Source organism: Ambystoma mexicanum, chromosome 5p (assembly GCF_040938575.1).
Source record: "Ambystoma mexicanum isolate Mex_15411 chromosome 5p, UKY_AmexF1_1, whole genome shotgun sequence".
NCBI classification, from domain to species: Eukaryota; Metazoa; Chordata; class Amphibia; order Caudata; family Ambystomatidae; genus Ambystoma; species Ambystoma mexicanum.
In genome coordinates, this window is record NC_090930.1 from 531,912,016 (window position 1) to 531,938,454 (window position 26,439).

General features: G+C 45.9%; 1 protein-coding gene across 2 annotated transcripts in view; it reads right to left on the reverse strand.

The window, feature by feature from the left end:
- CHM (CHM Rab escort protein) overlaps nt 1-26,439 on the reverse strand; it is a 1,673,681-nt gene that overhangs the window by 1,441,975 nt on the left and 205,267 nt on the right. For both annotated transcript variants that reach the window (XM_069612935.1, XM_069612936.1), the window contains exon 3: nt 8,067-8,139. In XM_069612935.1, coding sequence (XP_069469036.1) covers nt 8,067-8,139 — 73 coding nt within the window. The remainder of the gene's footprint in view (nt 1-8,066; nt 8,140-26,439) is intronic.

The following is a 26,439-nucleotide window of genomic DNA, read 5'->3' on the forward strand; positions in this document are numbered from 1 at the left end:
CCCCCCCTCCTTTTCTTATACACAGCAAGGCCACCAAAAGTGGCAGAAGGGCGCTATATAAGACCACTTACATGACATTAGATATACTTCTACATCCTGATCCACAGACAGAACAGAGGTGATCTCATTCTCTAAGAAAGCCTTAGATGTCTATGCTGCAAATTGGCATGCCCAGCTTGTGATTCTACCACTGCCAATATCTGGGATAACAATTGTATTGAGATTGGGGGCAAAGATGTTACTTGGTATAAATGGGTTAGACAGGGAATTCAAACTATTGTTGAAATGTTTGATGGGCCCTAATTTATCTTCAACTAGCAAAAGTACCCGTTCTAACTGAAAATGAACCTTATCCTGGCTTGGTGCAGTTTGTTGCAGTGCAAATATTTTGGAAATCGTGCATCCGACGGCCTTGAAATTAGGACCTCGAGTTTTGTTCTTCGTGTCGGGACCGATTGAGAAGCAAAATGTTTTGTTTCCCTTCAAGGTGAACATGGTTTACAGCTTCGTCGGCAGGCCACAAACCCACAAATATTAACTTAAGCTGAAATCCAGTGAAAGGGGTGGGGTGTCCAAGTGTCATGTAGCTAGTAATGTCCGGAGGGTCCTAACGGGCAACTATGCAAAATGTGGTGCAGATTGGTGAAACGGTGTGGAATTATATAAGGAGCAACGCTTTGAGTCACAGAACCCACACACAACTTTTGACTTTTATTTATATAGATAGGAATATGCTCATATTTGTAGTGCAATTGCAGCGGTTCATAGAGCTGGAACACTTAAAAGGTTATGCTCTAGATGAATGTGAATCATTCCCCGAAATTGATTTATGGCACAAAATGTCCTCCATATTAGGTCTTTGATGAAATGTATCCGAATCATAAAGTGAATTGGCTTGGGAAGCATTATCATTATAAGGGTATTTATTAACACAAACCTAGCTTGGGGAGCAACAGAGCACTTTACAAGTCATAGGGGCAAGTATCCCGTAAGAGAAGCAGATCGGAATATCAGTACAGCAGGGGATGGGGAAGGCAGGCAATTTTGCAGCAAGGGATCCACAAGTAATCAGGAGAGGAAACAGGGTGGAGCAGACCTCCCATTCACAGGAGAAGATTAGGAATCCTCCTCACCCCTAGATATATGGCCCAGGATATGTAACTCGTGGATGATAACCTACAGAGCAGCCTAAATAACCCAATCCATGCTCTGCGTAGGTTCTATAACCCTCTAGACTTCGCAGAGACTTTGTAAAGCAACTATCCGTGACTCTGGTCTTTGCTAGCGCTCTAGCGTTGCGATTGGTTTATTTGCCCATATGCTATGTTATTTCCATCGTATCTATATTTTCTGGTTGTGTGCGTGGCTCATCATTATAATTATATTAGTCATGCAGGTGCCACTCATTTCAATTGGTGATGACCGGTTCACATACTAGCCAGGTTATCCTAGATCCACACATTACTAAATATCGCTTGGCATGAAAATCATTGTAAATAATTGGAAGATGATCAAAAATGTCTGCAACCTGGCAGAGTGGAATCTGGAAAGTGATCCATATCTTTTAGACTTGCTGGCTGACTAACAATCGGGACATGTGCACAGTTATGCTACATTTTTATGGACACCTATTATGCACTCCTTAAACTCCCCCAAATCATACTCATAGCAATGAGCAGGTGTGGGTTAGACCACACATTTTGGAAGTATACCACTGCTGCTTCACCTAATGTGACTACCTACCTGCAGGTATCATCTTCCCAATAATCACATGAACATGTTGATTAAACCGGCAGCTAGACTGATCAGCTGTCCTATTCCCTCTTGAGATTTCTGTACGGTACTTGTTCTTTTTCCTCCCTTCCTACATCCATTAAGTTGCAAGATGTTGAGACAAGTTGTGAATATCTGATCTTCATCAAATATTTGAATAGAAACCTGATTTTACAATATCTGGATGGTTGTTACTCACAGTGAATATGGTTTGCTCTGCTTAGTGACACATATGTGAGGTGCAAAAACACGTAATGTTATCTTTCTCACAGTTCTTTACCATCCATTTCTTAAGATGGTATATTGCATATTTTGAATGCCATGTCTTTTTGTAATTACAAAGCCATGCATCTGTGACACCTGCCTGCAATGGCTGTTCATTAGGTGGTGGATGCCAATGTTCAAAGTTGGTTGGTTTTTGTGTTTGAAAACTATTAATAAAATATCATTAAAAAGAAGAGGTTGCTGACATTCAAGTATAGACACTCTTCAGCTGACAAAAGAGTCTGATATGTTTCACTACCAATGGCAGCTGTAAACTACCTGTCAATATATACAGTGCTTTGATCAACAGAAATTGGCAAGCTGTTAATTATATTTCGGATTCTATTCTCATCACCACATTTAGTTGAATAGCCACAGCATGTAGAACGGTTAATGTCAATTGAAATAGCTTTGAATGCTATTCAAAAGTTCCTTGTACATCAGGTCAAATGACTGGGGTTGAAATTGGAATTCATGGAGCAGGAATAGGAAGTAGCTCCTGGGTGTCATGATTTTTCTCTGACCAGGAGTTGTTCATTGTTGTCAAGGAGCTATTAAAATCCAGTCGCAAACTTTGGCATGCTCCCATAATAAGTGCCTTCAACAAATCTTTTATTGTTGTGTTGCTCTATCTTGTAATCTATTGCTGACTGTTTCTGTTGTATACTCTGTCTCTTGCCATGTTGCTTTAGATATCGTCACTTTTAAAAAAAACTTAATTTCATTAGCATTTTTCATAAAGATATAAATATCTCAATTTGTGAGAGTAACACCACTTTTTGAACTTAACCATCCACCCATCCTTCAACAAAACCACTTGCACTCTACAACTGGGCGTACAACCGCACTTAACCCATACAATGTCAAAGTGGGGACAGTAATAAAGAAAATGTGACAAAAGTGCCTAAGCATAATATCTTCACTTTTTAAGTTCCTTCAATTGCTTTCCCTTTCATTTATTTTACATTTCATCTCTGTCCGTTCTTCGCACTTGTTGCTAACTCTCAATTAGTATATACCCATCTTTTTCGCTACATCTGTTACCACATTAATCTGTTAGTCTCTTTTTGTCACACATTTTTCTCTCTACTGCTTCATCTGTGATGCAGCCTTGTTAACTCTATTCTCTCTGCTGCTGCTGCAGAATAAGGCACTAATACATAGTATTCAACTAATTTAACTTCCAAATGAGATGCAACTACAACTCTGTGGCCAGTACATATAACTATACTTGCTTTACAGGTCTTCAAGAGGTTTACAAATACAAATTCCTAGACACAAACAGTTAGAATGTCAGATAGATATATTTGTGTGGCACCAGTTGGCTTGGAGAGCCAAAGGTAGCTGTTGGTGTGAAGCTAACCAGGCTCTTATTGTAGGCCCTTTCCAGAACCTAAATAGCTCCAAGCTATTTAGAACCCTGCATGGATTATTCCCAGCATGAAGGAAGATTTTACGAAACAGTGGGTTGCATTTCATGGAAGAGGCTGCATACAGTTCAAGCATCGCTACATTTCTATAAATTGTGGAAGGTGGATTACTATAAGCAATGACTTGTTTTTTTCTTGACAAGGTCAATTAGTACCACTTCATAAACAGGGCATAGGTGATTGTGATGAATCCAATGGAGCCATCACGGATTCCCCAGCTGTGACGTCCTCCCATGTGGCCAGGGGACAGCAGCCGCTACCTGATCCTGACCCTGGGGGCGGTTACATGAGGGAGGATCACATGGGAGGAGACAACTACCGGGGAGATGTCATGACTTCATTGGAGGAGTCACAGTGTTCCCTCCTTCCCCATGAGGAAGGCTCTCCGATACCAGAGTTCTTAATGGCATATTGCCATTCTAGTGAAACCTCCACCTTTTATCCAAACACCCTCAACTCACACATAACCTCTTTTGACCTTGATGTACCTTTTGTTTGTGAGATCCATGAGAAAAATCATCCAGGAGTTAAAAGCTCAAAAGGAAGACCTCAACTCCCATAACCAGTCAGGTACTAAAACGAGGAGGAAGAACAGAGAGTTCATGTGAAGTGAAAGGACCTCGAAGTACAACATGCAGACAATTTCTTTCAAACCTGCAGTGAGCAGGACATTTAAAAATAAAAACCACACTATGGAAGAGAGGAGGTGCAGGAAGCAGTGTACAAGGAGACGTTGCAATCCACGCTAAGGCTCCTGAACGTGAGGCACACTGAGAAAGCTGGCGAAGCAGAGAAGGCAGCTGGGACAGGGAGAGAAGCGCTGCATGCGAGCGAGGAAGGCCTTGGAGATGACGGGAGCAGTGCAGAAGCTCCTGGAGGGCGGGCCACTCGTCAGGACTGCATTCTTCAACCCAGGCCACGAGGGAAAGCAGGCGGTTGACCGTAGAGCCGTGCTGGATGCTGGAGAAGTGTCAGTACATTCCAAACTGGAAGACTGGTGGAGAAGCCATACCGCAGAAGCGCGGGCAGCATCGGAGATGCTGGAAGAAACCAGTGAGTCTGCCCAAAGCAGCTGTGGACCCGGTGCTTTCCGAGAGCACACCAAAAAGTGATTCAATGGTACAAGATTGCCAATTCAGAAAATATACAAAGGCAACGTTTTATGAATGCAGTCAAGGCAAAGTGCAAGGGCAAGATTTAATAGGAAGAATGTTTGAATGCAGACAAGACAAAGTATAAAGGTAGACCCCAATCAAACACAGATTCATGGGATGCCAATGTTGGGGAGAAGTTTGAGCAAGTATATATGAGCAAACATTACCAGATGCAGTTATACCAAGCACCACATGGTGTATGCTGAAGTGGTATCAAGGAACTGTGAAACATGTAAGAAGTCCTGGCAGGGGAGTATACCAGGCATTTTAAATTGTACAAAAATTCCTGGCAGGAGAGTACACAAGGTGATCGGAAACCCTTTAAGAGAAGTCCTGGCACCGGAGTGTACCAGGCAGCTGAAAACTGTATAAAGATTCCTGGCAGGGGAGTATACCAGCTAATCTGCAAAGATACAAGAACTTTTACACAAAGTCTATTACAGAACCATTTGTTTAAACAGAACTTTTCAGGTAAAGAAGAACTTTGTGAGTCCAGTGAAGACACAAACGAACTGTTAGCTAAATGACATTTTGCCATCCTGTTTAAGAATCCAGGGGAAGGAGAACACCTTCTGGATACAAGGGTCTTTAACGTGGAGAACATTTCGTTGGAGTCATTCTGATATTTTTTGTTTTGAACACTTTTTCTAACATCAAGTTAAAGACATTTCCTTGCACCTTTTGATGTTTATTTAAAGTGTGAGGTCAGGATAGGTTGTTATGGGCACAAGAACAGAATCTTTAGTTACTGACATCCGGGCACAGACAGATCCTTAGTTTCAGTTTGTAGGTAGGGATATTCCTCTTTAGAATAGGGTTAGAGAGGTGTTTTTCCATCCCATTTTTATTTAATAAAAATGACTTTAATCAAGAATACAACAACCTTGTATCCATCTCTCATTTCTGACCCCTCACATGATGGACTTAGGAAACGGGGTGTGGGGACAGGGAGGAGTATGGTTGCACTGCTATATTTTACTCTAGTGTAACTGTAGTAGAGATGAATTGGTGTTGGAGATCACGTTGATGTCATAAATCGGTCTAATGCATTCATCAAATCTTTAGAAAACGTAAGAAGCCTGAGGGCGTCCTCATTTCCTTCTCCGTAGCTTCTTCTGCTCAGGTGGCCAGGGAAAGACCATCGCTTTTGGATCCCGACCTTGGGGGTGGATATGTGAGGGAGGATCACCTGGGTGGAGGAGATTTGGGGGATGGAAGGAGGATGTCCTTAGGTGAGACATGTTATCCCCCGTTTACATTCCACAATGAAACTTCAGTCCCTGAGGTTTTTATAGGGTACTGTCAAAACCCCTCAATTTCTTCCTTTCAAACCAATCCTCGGGTAAATTCTCAGTATCGAGGGACCGGGAAGAGAACAACAACAAGCACACCTCCTTATATGGGCAGAATAGCCCCACATTCACCTCCTCTGGTTAAGTCAAGAAATGATCAGAGTACCTCCTACCCTGCCTCTACCAATGTATGCTATTACCAGTCTTCCCCATTGTAACACACACCAACTCTGTCATATTCATATCCCTTTAAGAGTGGGACAAAGAAGAGGCAACTAGGAGTAATGCACACTACCATCTGCACACCACGTTGGTACTGGGATAAGGAAGAGGACTGTAGAACATTACTATAATGGACAGGAATTACCCATTGACAGAAGTATTTATGGTAAGGCGAAGAACTTGCACCTGCAGCCAATTGAGGGCCTACAGATGCATATAAGAAGAAACCAGGGAGTTCCAAAGAGAGATTCAGCTGGGCAGGAGAGTACGGCAATCCGAGGTGGAGCAGGCACAAGAAGGGCAGGTGAAAAGGACGCTGACTATTGCAGGAAAGCCAGAAAGATGCTGAGGCCAGAACGGCCGGGGGAGGGTTGAGAGCTCTGCAGAGCCCTGTGCTGTGTATCCCCCGTTGGAACTGGGGGGCACAGAAGTCTATCATACGCCGCCGACAGCAGGAAGGTTCAGAGGTAGCGAGCGCTGCTCGCTGGAGCACCCGGAGAGAGAGAGGGGAGCGAGCGAGAGCAAAAGCACCTGCAGGAGCAGCCGTACACCAGTGACAGAGAGGGATCACTCATGCCGGGACATGCTAAGGGCTTTGTGTGGGCAAAGGAAGATGCTGATACAGGGAAAGCATGTAACAAATGGGTCTGGGGACGAAATGGAAAATATTGAAACCCGAACAAGCTGCAAAGTACTAAATGAGTTATTGAATACCGAACCAAGGAAAAGATATGCCATATATATGAAATACTGCACAAGTGAAAAGAAAGTGATGTATACTTATGAACGTAGTGAAAACAAGTAAAAAACCTTTATGAACCATGTGAAAGGGCAAGCCAAGTGTAAGCTATTAATGAAAGCCTGTGAAGGAAATGAAAATCCATTGAGAAGCACTATGAGATAGTGAATAGCAAGGTGGTGACAGGGAGAAATACCACAAAGTGAAGTGTGTGAAAGTCACGTGTTGGCAGAGTCAAAAAACTGTCAAAGTGAAACAAAAGTGCATATGATGTAATGGCACAGTTGCAGAATGGAAACCTGTGTTGGCAAGGAAGTCCAAGGAAAGTCAATGAACATTACAAAGTGCCAAGGGTTATCGGTTGTGTGACCTGTGATGGTTGGACCATGTGGTCCAACAACTTCGCCTAGACCTATGAAACCCTACTTGGAGTGAACCAAGGAAAGTCAAGAGGCTGAAGCTGTTATGCCTAACAAATGTTCAAGTGACTCAAAGAAAGGAGATTTAAGAGAATTGTTGAAAAGCCTGAAAGGTTACAAAGTGAATTTGCTAGGAAAGTTGAATTGACTGTGAATTAGAAGTTAAGAGAGCTGCCTTCTTGGGGAAGGGAACCCCGAGATTGTGGAACCGTGTTGAACTTGGGGAAGGGAACCCCTCAGGTCTTTTTGTGGAACTATATTGAATTTGGAAAAGGGAACCCCTAGGTAATTTTGGGGAATTGTGTTGAACTTGGGGAAGGGAACCCCAAGGTCCCTTTGTGGAACTGTGTTGAACTTGAGGAAGAGGGAGCTGAAAGCAGGCCTGGAGCTGGAAGAAGCTCAATACATTATTTTGAACAATGTTTCTTTGGTTGCTGACATGCCTACACATTGTATATCTTTAGTTGTGAGGGCAGGTATAGGTTTTGTAAACAGACTGACTTTTGAGTTGAACTTTATGACACAGACTATCCTTAAGTTTCTTTAGGTAGGGAAATCCGACCTTAGCGTAGGGCAGGTTAGGCCTTACTCCATCCTGACATTTAAGAAATAGACCTTTGATTTTAGAAAATTAAGTGAATCTGTTGTCTGTGTCTTACTTCATGATGCCTTCACAAAAGTCGCAGGACTAGTAACAACTTGATTTATGCACTCCTTTTAGAAAATGCATTGATATTGAAGCATAAACAACTTTCCAATTGAAAAATATGTACCTTGTACTGTTCCAACCAGGTCAATATTGCAGAAAAGCTGAAACTTGCCCAGTTCCCACCATAGTAACTTTTTCTGCAAAAGAAAAACATTTTAAAACACTGTCATTATTGAAACATGGCAAAGCATAGCAAAGCATCAGATCACATAAAGAACCTTAATAAGAGGCAATCACAAATTATTATGAAAAGAACAGATGTATTGTTTGACTGAATTGTGATGACTTCTTTACAGATGCAGATTGGTTCTCCTAATCTTCTTATGCACAAATGGAGTAAGTTTGCATTTTATTGTCAACACATTGTTCAGCACGTCTTTCCATTTCTGTTTGGAAGGGTACACTGGTTTGGATTAACAGCACAAACCAATATGGTTTTGATACCCATTGCCTGCTTTGTGCCTGTGCAATTAGCAGGTTATCTACCAGTATTATTATTTGACACTTTGTTTTACAACAGCATATCACTTCCTGTGATGTCTTGAAACTGAAAGTTCACATGGCATTATTACCTGCATAAGGCCCAGGTTCCTCCATCTATATTGTTTGGAACATAAATGTGGATTTAGGCATCTAACAGGTATAGAGAAACTTGAAGTCTACTGCTTAAGGAGGCTTATGGGCTGTTGAACGAAACATCCGGTAGGGTATATCTATGCTGAATTTAGACTTATTACCATTTGTAGCTTATTAAAAGCGCGCCGTGTCAACCTATCATAGTTACTTGCTCATGCTGTACCTGCCTCTTTATTTTATTATGTACCCTTATTAGTTAATGTGCCTTTTGGGCACTTGAATAATACTACTCTGCATCTACTTGCCGGAGCAAGGGTGTCAATGTGGTCCTTGATGGTTTTAGAGGAAAAGGGATGAACCTGTTTTGACGAGGCTTTCATAGATTGGACTTGTCTCGCTACCTCATCGGGGGAAAAAGAGGAAAGGACGCGAAGGGGGGAAGTGGGGTGGCTGAAGGAGGGTCAGCAAGCACAGAGGGATAGGGGAGAGGAGGGGAAAGGGAGGAAAGGGCGGACAGGATGTACTGTTTTTTTTTTAGATGAAGTGAGAGGCAAGGGCATTGCAAAGAGCGTGGGAGGCAACAGGAGGGGTAGAGACTGCAGCAGGGTTGGCCAGCTCCTGGCCGAGTTGTTAGATGCCGACAAGACACAGGCTTGAATGTGGACTCTTTTTCTTGGTGAGGACAGAGTCAGTATTGCCTTTGGAGCAGGTGACAGGCCATTTTGTCAGAGGATGAACAAGAAGCCCTCCATTTCCTCTCAGCCGCCCTACACTTACGTTTAAGTGTAGCTAGGTCAGAGTCATACCAGGAATTGCACTTGGCTTTGGACTTCAAACGGATCCTCATGACAGGGGCAAGAGCATCAAGAGTATCAGAGAAGCATCAAGAGTATCAGAGATAGAAGAGTAGAGAAGGCAAAGGACTGTGTCCGGGTGTGAGTAAGCCAGAGGAGGAGGGGAGGGGGGAGAGAAGGTGGCAGTGAAAGCCTCAACTGACACGCGCTTCATGGGCCCGATGTCCGGGAAGGTAGGTGGCAGTGTTGGGTAGGCTTGGCTTGGGGGGAAGAGAGTGAGAGATGAGAGGAGAGGAGAGGAGGCAGTGGTCACTCCAGGAGAGAGGAGTAGTCCGAGGGATAGAGAGGGGGAGGCCATAGGAGATCAAGCCATCAAATGGGTGACTTGCAGAATGCATTGGGCTAGAGGGGAGGATAGAGAGAGAGAGAGGGAGGGAATCGCAGAGGTCGCGAAAAAGCAAAGATGAGGACAGGAAGAGTCGAGGTGGATGTTGAGGTCACCAAGGAAGAGGAGTTGGGTGGTTGAGGCCTGGAGGGAAGAGGAAAGGTCAGCCCACTCGGAGAGAAAAGAGGTGATTTGACCATGGGGCCGATAGAGAGAACAGTAAGAGAGTGGCTAGGAGAGAATGAGAGCCTGCAGACAAGGCATTCAAAAGATGGGTAGATCTGAGAGGGAATGATAGTGGGAGGAAACCACTCAGGAAAGATCAGGGCTACACCACCTCCGGGTCTGGTGGGTCTAGGTACGGAGAGGATCTTGTAACAATCAGGGAGGAGAGTGTCAAAGCGTGTGACAGAGCTGGCCATGAACCATGTCTCAGTAAGACTGAGGACATCAAGGTCCAATTCTTCAAGGAGGTGGTAGATGTCAGAGGAGTGTTTGACAGCAGAGCGAGAGTTGAGAGTGGCAAGATGCAGAAGGTTGCCAACCTTAAAGACCTTCCGGGGAGGGGTACAAATCAGAGGTACGCCCTGCGGAGGAGTGAAGGAAGCCTGAGGTGGGGCAGAGGAGGAAGGAGGGGTGGGCAACGTATCCAAGGAATGAGAGGAAGGGACAGACGGAGATGAAAGGAAGTTGATCAGGCGAGGGAAACGCCTATTAAAGAGGAGGAGATTGGCCTGAGGACCTTGGACCATGACAGTACCATTTAGATAGCCATTAAGGATAACTCTGGAGGAGTCGAAGCAATCCATGATGGCTTCCCAGCGTGTGCCTCCATTTATGAGAGAGGAGATAGGGCAGAGCACAGAGATCATATGCGGGGTCCATAGATCTGGCGAAGGAACGACAAAGAGGATGTCGGTGAGGGTCTGTCTGGAAAAGGCGCTGGAATAGGTATCAGCGATAAGGAGACCAGGGTTAGAGGCCAAGATATCCTCTATGATGGGAGAAACAGAAAGCGCCATGGGTGGGAAGAGAGAGGATGCAGGGGGAGGAGTATGCAAGTACAGCAGTATGGAACAGTCACTGTGCTAGCAGCTTACAATCAGTGGGCAAAGTTAAATGCAAAATACACCCAAGTTTGACTTTCAAGTTCAATGCAAAATACACCAAAGTTTGACTTTCAAGTTCAATGCAAAATACACCCAGGTGTGACTTTCAAGTTAAATGCAAGGCCCTGTTGTTGAGGAAATGAAGTGGGAGTAAGATGGTAGAGGCGAGTACAGAAACAACTTAATTTAGTAGATAACAGGGAGAGCTAATAGTACAGGCAGAGATGAGAGTGAATAGCAGTCAGGGGGAGGTGACTAACCCATGCAGAGTGAGGTAAGAGAGACATGGTAGTCCGGTAGTCCAGGGATAGCAACCTCAAGGAGGGTTGGGCTGTGGTAGAAGTATTATGTAGCGGCCTGTCAGCGGACAATACATCTGTTCTTTTCATAAGTGGGCCGGCTCCCGCCTCCCGGTCCCTCGTTGGTTGGAATAAGCAGCACTGCAGCCAATGCCACAGCAGGCTGTAGGCAGGCAGATTACATGCACTGCCTCAGCTCAGATTAGGGCTTGGGCGGCCATGATGAAAGCACCACATGGTGAATGTAATTGCTGGCCAGAAGAAAGAAACACACAAAATATTCGTTGGGTGGAAGGCAGCAGGATGTTTGCCCAAAAAAATGCACAATGTCACGCGCTAAAATTACTGCCTTACCACACCAAATTAAAAATATTTCTGCATCTTTCAATATTTTTCGAAAATGCGCCCAAAATTCTTTTGAAGTGCAGAGGTGCATTGATAATTGCATCTAAATGCACCATGGGCCTTCAGCAGCCCAGCGAACATCTGGAAGTCCGTGGTGAGAGAAGTGGACGAGGTGCTAGCCTGCAGAACCTCGCTCACAGCAGCGTTTAAAGATAACGTAGCACACGAAAGTCCATAGCCCGAGGAGAGAGGAGCCAGGGAAGGCATGCTACGGTGCAATCGGCATTGTAGACTTTGTGGAAGTTTGGTGCGAGAGATGGTCAAACATTTAATGATGAAATGCAAAAGTCTCCAGAATGTACGCAATCTGACTATGTTCTTGTGTGGTGTGAACCATATTAATCTTGATTATTATAACAATATCATGTGGGAAAGGTTTGTAGATGGTATGGACCTCACCCTCATATTATTTTACAAAGTTGTGAATCAACATAAGTAACATTTTAGAAATGTTTTAAACTGATTTTGCATTGTATCCTTCTGCATTAGATAGGATGTATTTCTGTTATTGTCGTAAACATGTATTTGCTATCTTGCACCTTCAAACATTAATTATTCTTGACATGGTAAGGTTTCTAAGGATAAACTTGGATAACCTTTGAGACTACTGGGACAGTGCATTGATTTACTGATTTACCCGTATTGTCAAATTTTAACTGTTTGGGACTGTATAGTATAAAAGCCATAAAGGCTAGTATACTTGTATGGTAAATACATAAATCAATGATTACCTGTAGTTTCATCAGTGTCCTGGTATATATATTGTGATAATGGCAGATGTCAAGGGCATGTGATGCTGCTTCTGCAAGACATGCCATTTTGGTAAATTGTCATTACTGGCTATAAAAGACTTAATTGCATTTGCTGCATGTAGGAAGTGCCAAATGATTGACCTCAATTGACACACAAATGGCACAATGTAAGCGATCAACACAAGCTTTATTAGGGGGTGTGTACACATTAGGGACAAAATAATGTACAGGGAGGATTTTAACCACATCAACGTTGTCAGGGTGATGATTCTCTGGGATGTGGGTAGTCCTTCAGGACAACTTCAAAAGAAAGGGGCTAGCTGAGAAATTAAAGTATGTCCAAATAAACATTTCTCCCAATTTTCTGTTATAAAGACTCTCTGCTGGCAGGTTAAGAGAACAATTCATATGCCTTTAGTCTCAGTTAAAGGGGTTCCAGTGCCCTTGTACTTTGGTATGCTTGGGGTCTCGTCGAATTGGCTCTCAGTCTGGGGTTTAAGGGCTTCCCGCACCATTCTTCTATGATCTTCTCAGGGGTATCTCTCTGCTTGGTTCTCATATCATCTTCACGTGGACCCTTTTGACTGGCTGTAAAGACTGGAGGGGGTGTGGGTACTCCTGCTCTCTATATGGCAGAGGAGAGGCACAGAGGACCCCAGCCAAGATTCTCGATTTGGTAAAACGTGGGCGAGCAATCAAGGCCTAGCTCTCAGGAGGTGATGCAGGCTGGTTCTTAAGTACAGTGTAGTCCCCAAGCACCAAAAAAGGAATGTCCACTCACTGTATTAGTGAAAACACAGTTCTTTATATAATTAAGGTTCAGGGTTATATACAAAATGGCAATAACTCACTTTGTGCTCAGTTAATCTACAATGGCAAATATATACACAGTTCTACGTGGTACCACAGTTACTATGAGATTTCATTAAAGTGCATCAACTGTACTTAGTTTAGATGTCACACAAATCAAATAATAAAGAGAACCAACAATAGACATAGGAGGAAAAGCAGTTGGTTAGAACAATAGGCAGAATACTGGGTCCCTACCGAAGAGACACAACGTGTAAAATATAGATATACTACAAGCCCAGTCCATATATTGTTCAATTAGTCTTATTTCACCCTAGAAATGTTCTGCCACCCCAATGTACCTGGAATAGAGTTTGACATCGGGTTGTCGACAGATCCTTCTTGAGCTGCTCCCATTAAGGCAGGAACCACGGATCGTCGAGATCCCACGAGGAAAAAGGGTGAACACTGCCGTTGCGGCAGCAGCTTTGGTTCTTGCAGTGCTCGTTGAGGTTCGGTCAAAAACCTCCTGCAAGCTGAGGCGTGCGGTGCACCTCGACGACGAGTGTTCCTTGCTGCAAGGAGTCAATGAAGAACTTTGGCCCAGCAGGGGCTTTGAGTCGTCAGCGTCTCTGCGGTCTTGGGGTGGTGGGAAACCCACCGGTGGATTCTCCTCGGTCGTCGGCAGCCTTGACTTTCTCCGGCAGGACGAAAGCGGTCGACGAGGGTGAGCAAGGGAGTCCTGGTTTCAATGTTCTTAGGCAAAGGAGCACTGTGGCTCCGGTCAGCGACCGCAGCCGTCGACGGTGATGGACTTCAATGTCCAGGCGCCTCCAATCCTTGGTACCTGCCTGGGAACAAGGACCACTGGATTGGACCAGGGACTCGTCAAGGGCTCAATAACACCAAGATCCAACATCTTGGCGACCTCAGTCTGGATGTGGTTCTTCACAGTGTCTGACATCCTGTAGCATCTGCTTTTGAGAAGTACGCTGTTAGTGTCAATTTCGTGCCTGCACCATGGAGTGAGGCCTGGTGTCAGTGAGCACAGAGGTGCATACTGCTGGGGCAAAGCCCTGCAGGCCCTCTGCTGGTCTGGAGTCAGATCTGGAGAGAGATGCACTCCCTCCACTGAGCTATTAGGAGGGTTGCTATGCAGCAAATCAGAAAGGGGCTCACTCTCATCCTCTTCTTGTTCGGAGGACAGCAAGAGACATGAGACTTCGGCTCGCCAATGGAAAGGCTTGAGCCTGTTAACATGGAATACCTGAGGGGCTACCCCAGGGACTCCCATGTCAACCAGATAAGTGACTTCGCCCATCTTGGAGATTCTCCTGAAGGGTCCAGTCCACTTATCTGCCAAAGCTAAAGGATTGTTAGGCTCCATCACAAGGATCTCCTGTCCTGGAGTCCAATCCACTTGCGAGGCTTTAAGGTCATGCCAGTGCTCAATTCCTGGCTGGCCTTGAGATTCGCTGTCACCTGACCCATCATTTGTGACATCCTCCCTCTGAGGCCTAACACATAGTCTCCCACTTGCTTGGCAGGACCTGGAGGGGTGGCTTCCAAACCTTCTCTGATCAAGGTAAGGCACCACCTCACTGGATGGACAAAGAGTAACTCAAAGGGGCTGAAACCAACACCCTCATGAGGTACCTCTCTGCAAGCGAACAGCAGGCATGGCAGGAGGAGATCCCATTTCCTCCTTAGGAGCTCTTCCAAAGCGCCTAGGATGCCCTTGAGAGTTTTATTAAATCTCTTGACCAGACCATAGGTCTGGGGATGGTAAAAGGTGGAGAACTTGTAGGTTACCCCACACTCTTTCCACAAGCTTTTCATGGAACTCGACATGAAGTTGGATCCTCTGTCAGATACAACCTCCTTAGCAGGAGGCCTGGCAACCACCTTGGCAGTAATAGTCCAAAATGGGTATAGCCTCAGGGAACCTGGTGGCATGATCAACCAAGAGCAGGATGAACCAATGTCCACCTGAAGTGGGAGGGTCAAGGGGAATGATAATGCTGATGCCGACCCTCTCAAACGGTGTGCCAACCACTGGCAATGGCTGCAGTGAGGCAATGACACTGCCTCCAGTATTGCCAGACAACTGACAGGTTGGGCAGGTCCTGCAGTGGGACTACACTTCTACTCCCATCTGGTGCCAGTAGAAATGGGCAGCGAGCCTTTGCTTTTTCTTCTTGGCACCAAGATGACCAGCTAAGTGCACCTCATGCGCCAACTGCAGCAGGAAGGGCCTGTAAACCTGGGGTACCACCAACATCTTGAGGGAACCAGGTTCAGGCTTAGTGGGGGCTCACTGACAAGGAGCTCACCCTCCCAACATATCCGGATCGTGCTAGGCACTTCTCCCTGTGCCTGGGACAGGGCCTGTTTCCTCAGACCCTCGAGAGAGTGGCATTCTCTCTGACCCTTACAGAAGTCCGCCCGGGAGGGTCTCCCTTCAGCCAACAGGCATTGAAGGTCCAAGTGGTCCTGCAGGTTGAGCACCTCTCCCGCAGGGTCTTCTGCCTCTTCTCCCTCAGGTGTTGAGTTTGGGTTTACCATTGGACCCAGTCCGTCTGGAGCATGAATCATACGGAGGCCCTGCCCCTCCAATGCATTTCCAGCATCACACTGGCTTCTACTGAAAGGCCATATTATCTTGCTGCATCATCTATAAAGCTATTTCTACCAAAGCACCACCCAATCTAGCTTGAGATACTACCTGAGGGGTCAGATCCAAAACATGAAGCCTCGACATGAACAGGATGGATTGAAATAGACGTGGAAAGGAAAATACCAGGAGACAGGCCTTCTTACATTACGGTGCCAGGATCTGGAATAACAAGCTACTCCAGACCAGGCTTTCAACAACACCCATGCAATCCAGAATAGAGTTTAATGAATGTGTACGGTAAAGTCTGAAATTGAACATTGCATGTACTCCCCTAGCATACTACTGCATTATAACATTGAGTAGGCACTGCAATCTGCCATGTTTTAACACAGGTTCTTGCCAATGCGATGTGAGGCGTTACACTTAACTGCGCATGTCTTTGAGGTGAAGGTTCTTCGCCTAGTGTGTAGTTATGCTTGCCTTCACATCGCTCGCTTCCGACAGGCTTCCCTTTTGGCATACGGAAGTGTGTTTTAGGCTCCTGCTTTCTTAAGAAAAGCCGCTTTGGCAGACAGAAGAAGTCGTACTGTAAGCGTGTTCGTCTTCCCCAGATTGTGTGTGAACCTCTGAGGAGTATAGTGGAGCTTTGTTCCCTGCTTGTAACATTGTTTAAGTATGATCCTTGCCCAGTCTGGACCTCCACTTCCATTAAAATGCACGAGTTCCTTTAGGTATAAGAGAAAGGTGCACAGACTGAGGGGAGTGTGGGGGTTCTCATTTGCAGCGAAGTCTCGTTCTGTCGTTGGTTTGTGCTGCTTTTTACTAATAAATTGTTCACCAATCCACCAGAATAATCAGTGGTCCTTTTTCTGCAACACTTGTTTCCTCAAGAAGCACCCGATACCCGGCTGTGACGAACACATGAACTCAAGTTATTTCCAATAGCAAGGACCACACACTTTGTCCACCTCATGCACCTGCTCCCCAACTATAAGCCCCCCTCACCTGACCTAGTTTTCTCTGCTGCTCCCTAAGTACATGAGCATGAGTGGTATCCTTTTTTTAAGAGTATGGTGCTCCATTGCTCCCCAGTTAGGTGTGTGCTATAAAAATACCAATACCAATTCAATGACAGCCATACTTCTGAGAATGCCTAGAAAAGGGTGTTAGTGAGGGGAAAAAAATGCAGTTCATTACTTCATTTGCTACGAACTATACAACAATCTACCAAACAGAGCAATACCTGTACTGTTTTGGGTACCAGATCGCTTGTTTGAAATCAGTCAGTGTGTATAAAATGTATTAAAAAATAAATTCCAACAAACTTTCAGTACGATACAATAATCAGGACTACCAGGGATAAAATCCTTTCTGAAAAATGCTCCTAAGCACAGCCGCATCGCTTAAAGTTGAGCATTTGCAAACTTAGAAGAAATATTAATTACTCAATTAATTACTCAATTGGAGGAAGCTATGTATCCACTCACTGGGACCATCTGTTGAAATATTCACTCATGGTGAAATCCTTTTACAGATGCTGTCAAAGGTTTTCAAATCTTGATCGTAAACATGGCATCTGAAAATATTTTTTTTACCAGCATTCATGAGAACTACATCACTGGAACAAAGAAATACTTGTGTTTCAATTGGACCAAGGGCATTCTTTCCTCGTTCGCATATCCCCCCATGATGAAACGCAAAAATCAAAGAACTGTTGTACAGAACACACCAAGTATGCTAAAAGCATTCAGAAATTAGGGTAAAACATTGAGCCGAGGCACAATATAGACAACAATATAAACAATAAGATGAGAAGACTAATGGGCCGAACAATTACTGTGGGAACCGGATTCATTTGAAAAAACATAATCGCCCGTCTATCCTCCAGTCTCCTTCTCCTTTTAGCTGCTCCAACTTTGCAGTGAATGCTGGTCTCCACATTTTGAATTGCAAATTACTTTTCTAAATCACTTAACATCTATCCTTGAGATTTCACATGTCAACATCTCATTAATATCAGTGGCAAATGTAGCTCTCTGAAAAGAAGCACAGATTTTACATTTATTGAGACAGATAGCTGGCACACAGGAATAGAGCGCCTTCAATTACAATTTGGCAGAAGCCAACTTTAGTTTAAAATCTGTCTGCGGGAATTTATGACAGCCCGGCAATGAAGCGACTATTTTGAATATGATTAGCTTCTGCTGATGGTGGGGCTTGGGCAGTGTTTATAAATCAACAAAGGCGGTACTCAGTATTCTATAATGGACCCCTTCAGAACCATCTACCACCGTCACTTCTGCCGCACATCACAATAAACACATGCATGACTGAAGGACTTTCACCATAATCAGCTGTTCATTTGCCAATGCAAGTAGACAAACGGGAAATACGCAAAACGTACACACATGTTTCTCCTTACATTTTCAAAAACGTTTTTCAGAAATAAATGAACTGAAGGGACAAAAACATGTGGATGCATTATTAAAAAAATCTATCCACGTTGTATGAGAACTCGGAGTTCACATCCGATTTTCTTACACCGGCCAACTCGTTTAGTGAATTGAACTTAAAATAGACAACACATATTATAAGGGAGGGAGTCAGACATCAAGAAATAGAACGCCCTCTGGACAACAGGGTCGTACCAAACACAACTATAAAGGCTTTCTCGACCCTACAGTGTACCTGCCCAGTGTCTCCATCTTCCCACATCATCCAGGCAAGATAAGGGACAAAGTGCCTCATTATGAGTTTGGCGTTAAATGTTTGGCGGTAATTTAGCAGAATTACCACCAAAATCGATTACTGTTAACACCACTTGGTCCCGTGGTTCCAAGTGGTGGTAACTACCAATTTTTTTAAGTTAAATAGAACTCCATGGGGATTCTCGGTGGATTTACCACCAGCGGAATTAATGCACAGCAAATCTGTTGATTTTTTTTTTAGGTAAAGTGGAAGATTTTCCAGCAATAAACTGAAGGTTCTGCCAGCAATAAGTCCACTAGACATTATTTGACAGTGCAGGAAAAATGACGGTACTTCAGTTACCACCAAATAAAGTGTGATGAGGCCCAAAATGATAAGGCAGTAACGAGCATAGCAGGAACCTGTTGGGAAAACTACATGTGCGAGCTAGGGATTTCCTTACAGAAATTCAAGGGAGTTTTCCTTAAGTCACAACAAAGTGTCATGATGGGTAAACAAAACAAATGTAGTCCCTTCTGTAGAAGGGCTTATGGTCCAAGATCTAGAAGTCTGGGCCTTTGTCTAGAAAGCAAAGTTCTGGGGGCTCTTCCCCATAATAATGTCCAAGAAAGTCACTCACAATCTCAGAGAATTGAGTGTCCTAGGGTAGTAATTCCCTTGATAGAGTGTCTCTCTGGGTCCTTGGTCATTGCTTGTCCCCTTGGCCACTTTGTCTCCTGGGATGGTGCGACAACCTCTGGCAATGGTTAGTGCCCTCAGGTGTCTAATGGTAACCGCAGTGGGCAGGAGCATAGTTCACCCTCTTGCCCTAGTGGGCTCCAAAGTCTGATTTCCTCACGTGCGACAACCTCGATAGGTATTCTTCCCCACCAAGGAAATTAAGGGCAAGATTTTCTTCCCCCTTAGTGGGTACTTGTGATGGGTCTTAGGGTCGTTATGAGGGCCTACTGACTGCTACCCTAGTTTGAACTCCAACCCAAACTTCAGCTTTTGCCCTTCTCATACTACTCCTGCATTTGCTTTTCCTCCAGCCTCTCCCTCTTGTATGGATGGGCCCCTAATCACCTTAAACCAAGCAGGCCCACCGCTTAAGAAACAAGTGCACATTTGCACGTATGTCCGGGGAGGAGCTAGATGACTCTGTTGTGTCAAACTAACCCAAGCCTTGCCGAACTACATAACTTGACACATTACATACATTTTTGCAACAGTTAAAACACTCCCACATATTTTATAACAATCCACCCCACATATGATTGGACAAAACCTACACAAGTGTAAATCCGCATTTCCAGTGAGTTTTTTTGTGTGTGCCTGTGCAATGTGTCACGTTGTTGGCGGGCATGTTTTTTTACTTTCTCTTCACATTGTGCGTTTCATCTGCGCATGATTTTGGCGCGCAGAGTTTGTCAGGACAATCATGGGGGGCTCCACCAGGAGGGGGAGCAGAGCTGTCTGTGGCGATTTCACCTCAGGACGGGAGCGAGCCCCCTGCTGGCAGAGACAAGTGGAGAGTTCCCGGGGAGATAAGAGCCCAAAGGGATCAGCTGGGAGGTGAGCCGGGAGAGACAAGCAGAGAAGGGAGCTCCATTACGCCACGGAGGGCATCCACGCCCCCAGTCGTGTTAGGAACGGCCCCATCCAGGAGCCGTCTGCCTGTTGAGGCCAGCACTTCTCTCTCCCCCACCCGGGGTCGAGAGAGTGAGCCGGAGGTCGTGAGCTGAAGGAGCACGTGGTGGGGGCTTCATCCTGCCCGCCACTGCTCATGAGAGAGAGCGAGAGCGGGGTCGGTTCTGACGCTAAGTAGTAGCAGTCAGGTAGGAAGGGGAAAGAGTGGAAAAGGGACCCAGTGCCCTGCGTGTGCTGGCAGATGGCTGACACGTGGGCAGTTGAAGGACCGGGCGGAAAGTTATATTCACAGCACCTGTCCCGAAGACGCTGTACACTACCAGCAGCTCCGCGGAGTGTGGAGGATATAGTAACTCGCCTAGCGCAGTGCCGAGGTGGGTTTTGGCCGACTCTGGAGACACAGTGGGTAAGGCCCAGGGGAAAGGCCCCTATTATCTTCCGGAGGCCTGTTTGGCCCATCTTGAAGGTTTAGAATCGATCAGTTTCTCACGGATATATCGGCACTGGAGAGGGGCAAGGATTTTACCAGCCCTGAGCTGGGAACTTCGCCAGCTCTGTGGAGAGTCTGAGAATTCCTGCTGGGATTCTCGCGAGGGGACTCGCTTAGAGCATTGCTGAGGCGTATAACGGCCCAGTAGTCTGACTGGGTGAGTTGTGAAATATTGTATAAGTGTTGTACATCTCAGTGGTAGTCTGCAGCTACCTGTAGTGAGGGGACGCTGCTTCAATTAAGAGGATTATTTATTTACCAGATATATATGATTATTTATTTACCAAATATGAATGTGCATGTCTTCAGGTGACCCCACTGAGATATATGATTATTTACCAAATGTGTATGAGCACGTCTTCAGCTGAACCCACTGAGATTTATGATTATTTATTTACCAAATGTGAATGCGCACGTCTTCAGGCGACCACACTGATATATATGATTATTTATTTACCAAATGTGAATGCGCACCTCTCAGGTGATCCCATATATATGGGATACATTACTCACCGTAATCGTATTTCTGATGCTTGTATCTGCTTAGATTCACATGCTGAGCATAGGCCGACATCTAGTGGAAGCTGTGGAGTATTACAGTTGTTTTTCAAAACTCGGAAATGGGCGTCGACACAGGGCGTGCCAGAAATACTATTCCTAGTGTGACGTCCACTGTACCCATGATCCCTTACGCGTCTAGGACCCTCATATTGTATTTTTTTCTGACATGAGGTAGCATGAGAAGTAGCGCGAGTACAGATAATCCAAGCAGATAGATAGATAGATAAGACTACAAGCATCCATGTGCCTTCTCCCAGACGGGAGGAAGAGTGGGTCGCATGTGAATCTAAGCGGATACAAGCATCGGAAATACAATTACGGTGAGTAATGTATCGCTTCTGAGGCTTGTGGAATCTGCTTAGATCACATGCTGTACATAGATTAGCGAGCAGTGTTAGAAGAAGGAGGTGGGATGTGAGAAGGGTCATGAGCAAATAAATGTCTTAGAACCGCTTGAGTATCTGTCTTGGAATGGGTGTCAATGCAGTAGTGCTGAGTAAAAGTGTGAATAGAGCTCCAAGTAGCTTCTTTGCAAATGGTGTCAAGGGGTACATTTGCAATGAAAGCCAGAGTGGCCCCAATGCCTCTTGTAGAGTGGGCTCTTGGTGTGAAGGGCAAAGTTTTTTCAGAAAGGGAGTAACACAGCTGGATACAGTTAGAAATCAACTTAGCGATGGCACCTTTAGAGACGCGATCTCCCTCTTTGCCTGTAGCTATGGAGACAAACAGTTGGTCTGTTTTCCTTAGCGGTCTGGTTTTGTTTACATAGTATAGGACCGCCCTATGCACATCTAGGGTGTGTAGTTTCACCTCAGCCGAGCTTTGTGGGTCTTGGAAAAAAGCGGGAAGCTCGATGGACTGGTTCACGTGGAATTTAGAAATAAACTTAGGTGAGAACCTAGGGTGTGTACGTAAAACCAGTTTATCTTTATGAACCGTAAAGAAAGGATCCTGCACTGAGAGCCTAAATTTCACTGACCCTTCTTATAGATGTAATTGCTACTAAGAAGGCCGTTTTATAAGTTAGGTGTTTGAGACTGCTTTCATGAATGGGCTCGAATGGGGGGCCCATGAGTTTAGATAGCACCACATTAAGGTCCCATCCTGGTGGTGGGTTTGAAATTGGCGGGTGAAGTCTCTTTACTCCTTCCATGAATGCTTTAATCACTGGTACTTTCCGGCACAAAACCTTGTTATGGGAGGTGGTATATGCTGACAGCGCTGCCAGGTGTACCTTTAGTGAGTTAAAAACCAACCCTGCGTCCAGCAGGTGGAGCATGTATGTGACAATTGTGGAAGAAGTGCAATCAACTGGGTTGATTTGCTTATTCTGGCACCAGATAACAAATCTCTTCCATTTGTCAAAGTAGCAGTGCCTTGTGTTTGGCTTCCTAGATTCTCTTAGGATGTCCATACATCTCTGTGGTAAATTGAGATGTCCAAACTCTATGACCTCAGGAACCATGCTGCCAGGTTCACTGAGTTGGGTTGAGGATGCACTTTCTGACCTTGGTGCTGGGACAATAGGTTGGACCAGCCCGGGAGTTTGATGGGTTCACACACCGCTAGTCTGCGTAAGTGTGGGAACCACGGTTGTCTCACCCACATGGGAGCAACTAGGACAAGCGTCATCGATTCTCTGTTCATCTTGTTGGCCACCTTCCAGATGAGAGGTGTTGGTGGAAAAGCATACGCAAACATCCCTGACCAGTTCATCCACAGGGCGTTCCCCTGGGAGTCTGGTTGGGGGAACCTGGATGCGAATCCTGGGCACTGTCTGTTTTCGCTTGTGGCGAATAGGTCTATAGTGGGGAAACCCCACTGAGAGAAGAGATCTTCTACGATTTCTCTGTGTATACACCATTCGTGTTCCTCTGGGAGGGGATCTCTGCTCAAAGCGTCCGCCAGAGAATTGAGATCCCCTGGAATATGTTGAGATGACAGTAAGATGTTCCGTCTGAGTGCCCATATCCAAATTTTCTGGGCAAGCTTGGACAGATTTGGCAAACGAGTCCCTCCTTGCTTGTTCAGGTAAAACATGGCTGTAGTGCTGTCCGTCAGGATCTGCACTGACAGGTTCAACAGGTAGGGCTCGAACGCCTGAAGCGCTCTGAATACTGCCATAAGCTCTAGCAGATTGATATGATTCTTGGCCATTGAGTGAGACCAGAGACCCTGAGCTGTGTGGTGGAGATGGTGTGCTCCCCACCCTGACAGGCATGCTTCCGTTGTGACTAACGCCTGTATCTCGGGATCGTAAAAGGGTTTACCCTTGGACAGATTTTCTCTTGTCCACCAGTGAAGGCTTTGTACAAGCATTGGCGAAACGACCACTAGATCGTACCACTGACCACTTGCCTGAGACCACTGTTTCGCCAACCATTCTTGCATGGGACGCATGTGCTGGCGCGCGTGGGGGACCAGTTAAATACATGACGCTATCATGCCCAGGAAACGCATTGATTTGTGTACCGTTATCTGCCGACCGGCCTGATATTGCGGAATTTGCAGCAGTATATTCCGAATTCTTTCCTCTGATGGAAAGGCCAACCCCTCTTGTGCGTTTAGGACAGCTCCTAGGAACTGTTTGGAGGTGCTTGGCACCAAACTTGACTTTCTCGTTTATGGAAAACCTAATTCGAAGAGGAGGTCGATCGTTCTTTGAATGTTTGTTCTGCAAATTACTGGGGTCTCCCCCGTGATGAGCCAGTCGTCCAGGTAAGGTTACACTGGGATTGCCTCCCTGCGTAGGTGTGCCGCCGCCACCGCCAGTACTTTGGTGAATACCCTTGGAGTCGAGGCTATCCCGAAGGGCAGTACCTTGAACTGGTAGTGCTGACTGTCCAGCTTGAAGCGCAAGTATCTTCTGTGCGCTGGGAACATGGAAATATGAAAATAGGCATCTTTCATGTCCAATGTTGCCGTGTAATCCCCCTTTTTTAGGAGGGGTATTACCTCTTGGAGAGTAGTCATGCGAAATTTTTGGGGCTTGACATACTTGTTTGCAGGCCGTAAATCCAATACTGGGCGCATTGTCAAATCTTTTTTTTGGCACAAGGAAGTAAGTTGAATAAATACCCTTGTTTACCTGGAGTCCTGGACGAGTTCTATCGTGTCCTTTGCTAGAAGATTGGCAATCTCTTCGAGGAGGATCTTCTGATGGTCTAATGAATGTACTTTTCGTCGTGGAGGGTGGTTTCTGAGACGCTCTAACAGTTCTATACAGTATCCTGCGGACACTGTGGACAGCACCCGTCTGTCTGATGTGATCCCTTCCCAAGCTTGCGTTAAGTTGGAAATGTGTCCCCCTACTGGGGATGCGTGAAGGGACCCTGAACGGAACGTCACTGTTTTGGGGGAGGCGTGCCGGCACCTCTAATGGGGCTGCCTCTACCCTTACCACGTCCTCTTTTGTTACCCCTGCCATAACCCTGGGTAGACTGCTGGTTGTTCCATGGTGTACCCTGCCCCTGGGAATAGTTGGAGCCTCTTTGGGAATTTTGGCCACGTGGGCGACGAAAATTGCCATTCCCTCTTTGATTCGGGGGTTTGTTGGTTAACTGGCCCAGGTATTTGAGAGTCTCGTACTCATCCTTGACATTTTATAGCGCGTCCTTTACCGCCTTACCAAACAGTAGATCAGGCTCCACCGGCTTGTCTATTAAAGATGCTTGTGTCTCGGGTTTGAACCCAGATTGTCTTAACAAAGCATATCTTTTGATAATAGTGCTCTCTGCTATCAGTCTGCCAGCGTTATCTGCGGCATCAAAGGTTGCTTTTAGGATGCAACCGGACACGGCTCTTCCCTCCGACGCAACCTGTCCCAACTGGCCTTTTAAAGGTTCTGGGCGGAGTCGATGAGTGCTGCGACCTGTTCCCACTGTTGGCAGTTGTAACTTGCCAGTAGGGTGGTGGAGTTGGTAATCCTTGCCTGGTAGGCGGAAGTGGAGGCTACCTTTCTATCCAAACCATAGATCTTTTTGCTCTCCTTGTCGGGGGAGCTTCAGACAATGATAGGGGCGTTCCCGCCCTCTTTCGGGTGTTTGTCACTACCAGGGAGTCCGGTTTCAGTTGCCCCCTTATGTACAGCAGGTCCGACTGGGCTGCCCTGAATAGTTTTTCAATCCTGGGATTTACTGCCCTGTTGAGGTTGGGATTTAGAAGGGAAGGGTCTATTCTCCTCTGTACAGATTTGAGAATAGGGATGGCCTGGGCAACAGGTCTCCTTTCTCCCACTAGCTCCTCGGCAAAATCCCTCTCTTCGTGTGCTCCCTGGGTATCTATGCGGAAATGTTCTGCCGCTCTGGACAACACCTCATTCAGGAGAGGTTGGTTGTCGACCGGGGAGTCGGTAACCGGAGGTTCTTTGTCTACTACAGAGTCTACCCTGTAGGTTTCTGGGTCATCCACGTCCTCCTCTTGGTACTCGTCATCCCCATATTAGTCCATCCCAGTTTGGTCTCCCAACGTGCCCAAATCTGGATCCTCAATCCAAAGTGGATCCTCATTATATTGAGAGTAAGGCTGTATACAGAAGGGGTCCGAAGACCGACTGTGTTGGTGCTTCAACCCGGGATTTCTTACTTGGGGGTACCGGGTCCCTAGAACCTGAGGGTGTAGCCCCGTCAGGGGTATAGGAGAGGAAGTGCTCAGGATTCCTGGCATAGAAGTCTGCCAGGGATGACATCCTAGACATAACTATGTCTATGTCCTCACTAGACCATTCCTTAGAGCTGGGGACTACTCTTTCCTGGGAGAGTTTCCCTGTTCTATCCTGAATGGCCTTGTGCAGGGGTCTTAGGTAAATTAACAGAAGACTGTGACCTGTCTGTCTGTTTCTGTGGTGTAGAAGACTGTGACTTGTCTGTCTGTTTCTGTGGTGTAGAAGAAGGTTGAGTGCTTCTTCTGCTGTTTTCCCCCCTCCCCGTAGGTGGAAGTGTTTCCCCGGTGTTTACGCTCCTTCTGAGCCTTTCGACGTCTAACGTCGAGATTCGGAGGTAGTGTCCCTATCTCTAGAGTGTGGAGGTTGGGACTCGGGAGCAGCCGTCACACGGTCTGCTGACGCTGACTCCTGGAGTGCAGCCTGGGGATAGAGGTCGGCTTCGTCTTCCGACCCCTCGTTACCTTAGGGAGCGAGGCACTTTTGGCAACAGTGGAGGGTTGCCTGGTGTCATGTGGCGATCTTGATTGAGAACGCCCAGAGGACACCGATTCGGTAGACCGTTCTCTTTGTGCCTCTTTCCGAGAACTCGATCTGTGCGCCGAGTCTCGGTTGGACTTCGCGTGTTTAGTGGAAGTGCTGTGGGTAGCGCTCGTGTCGTC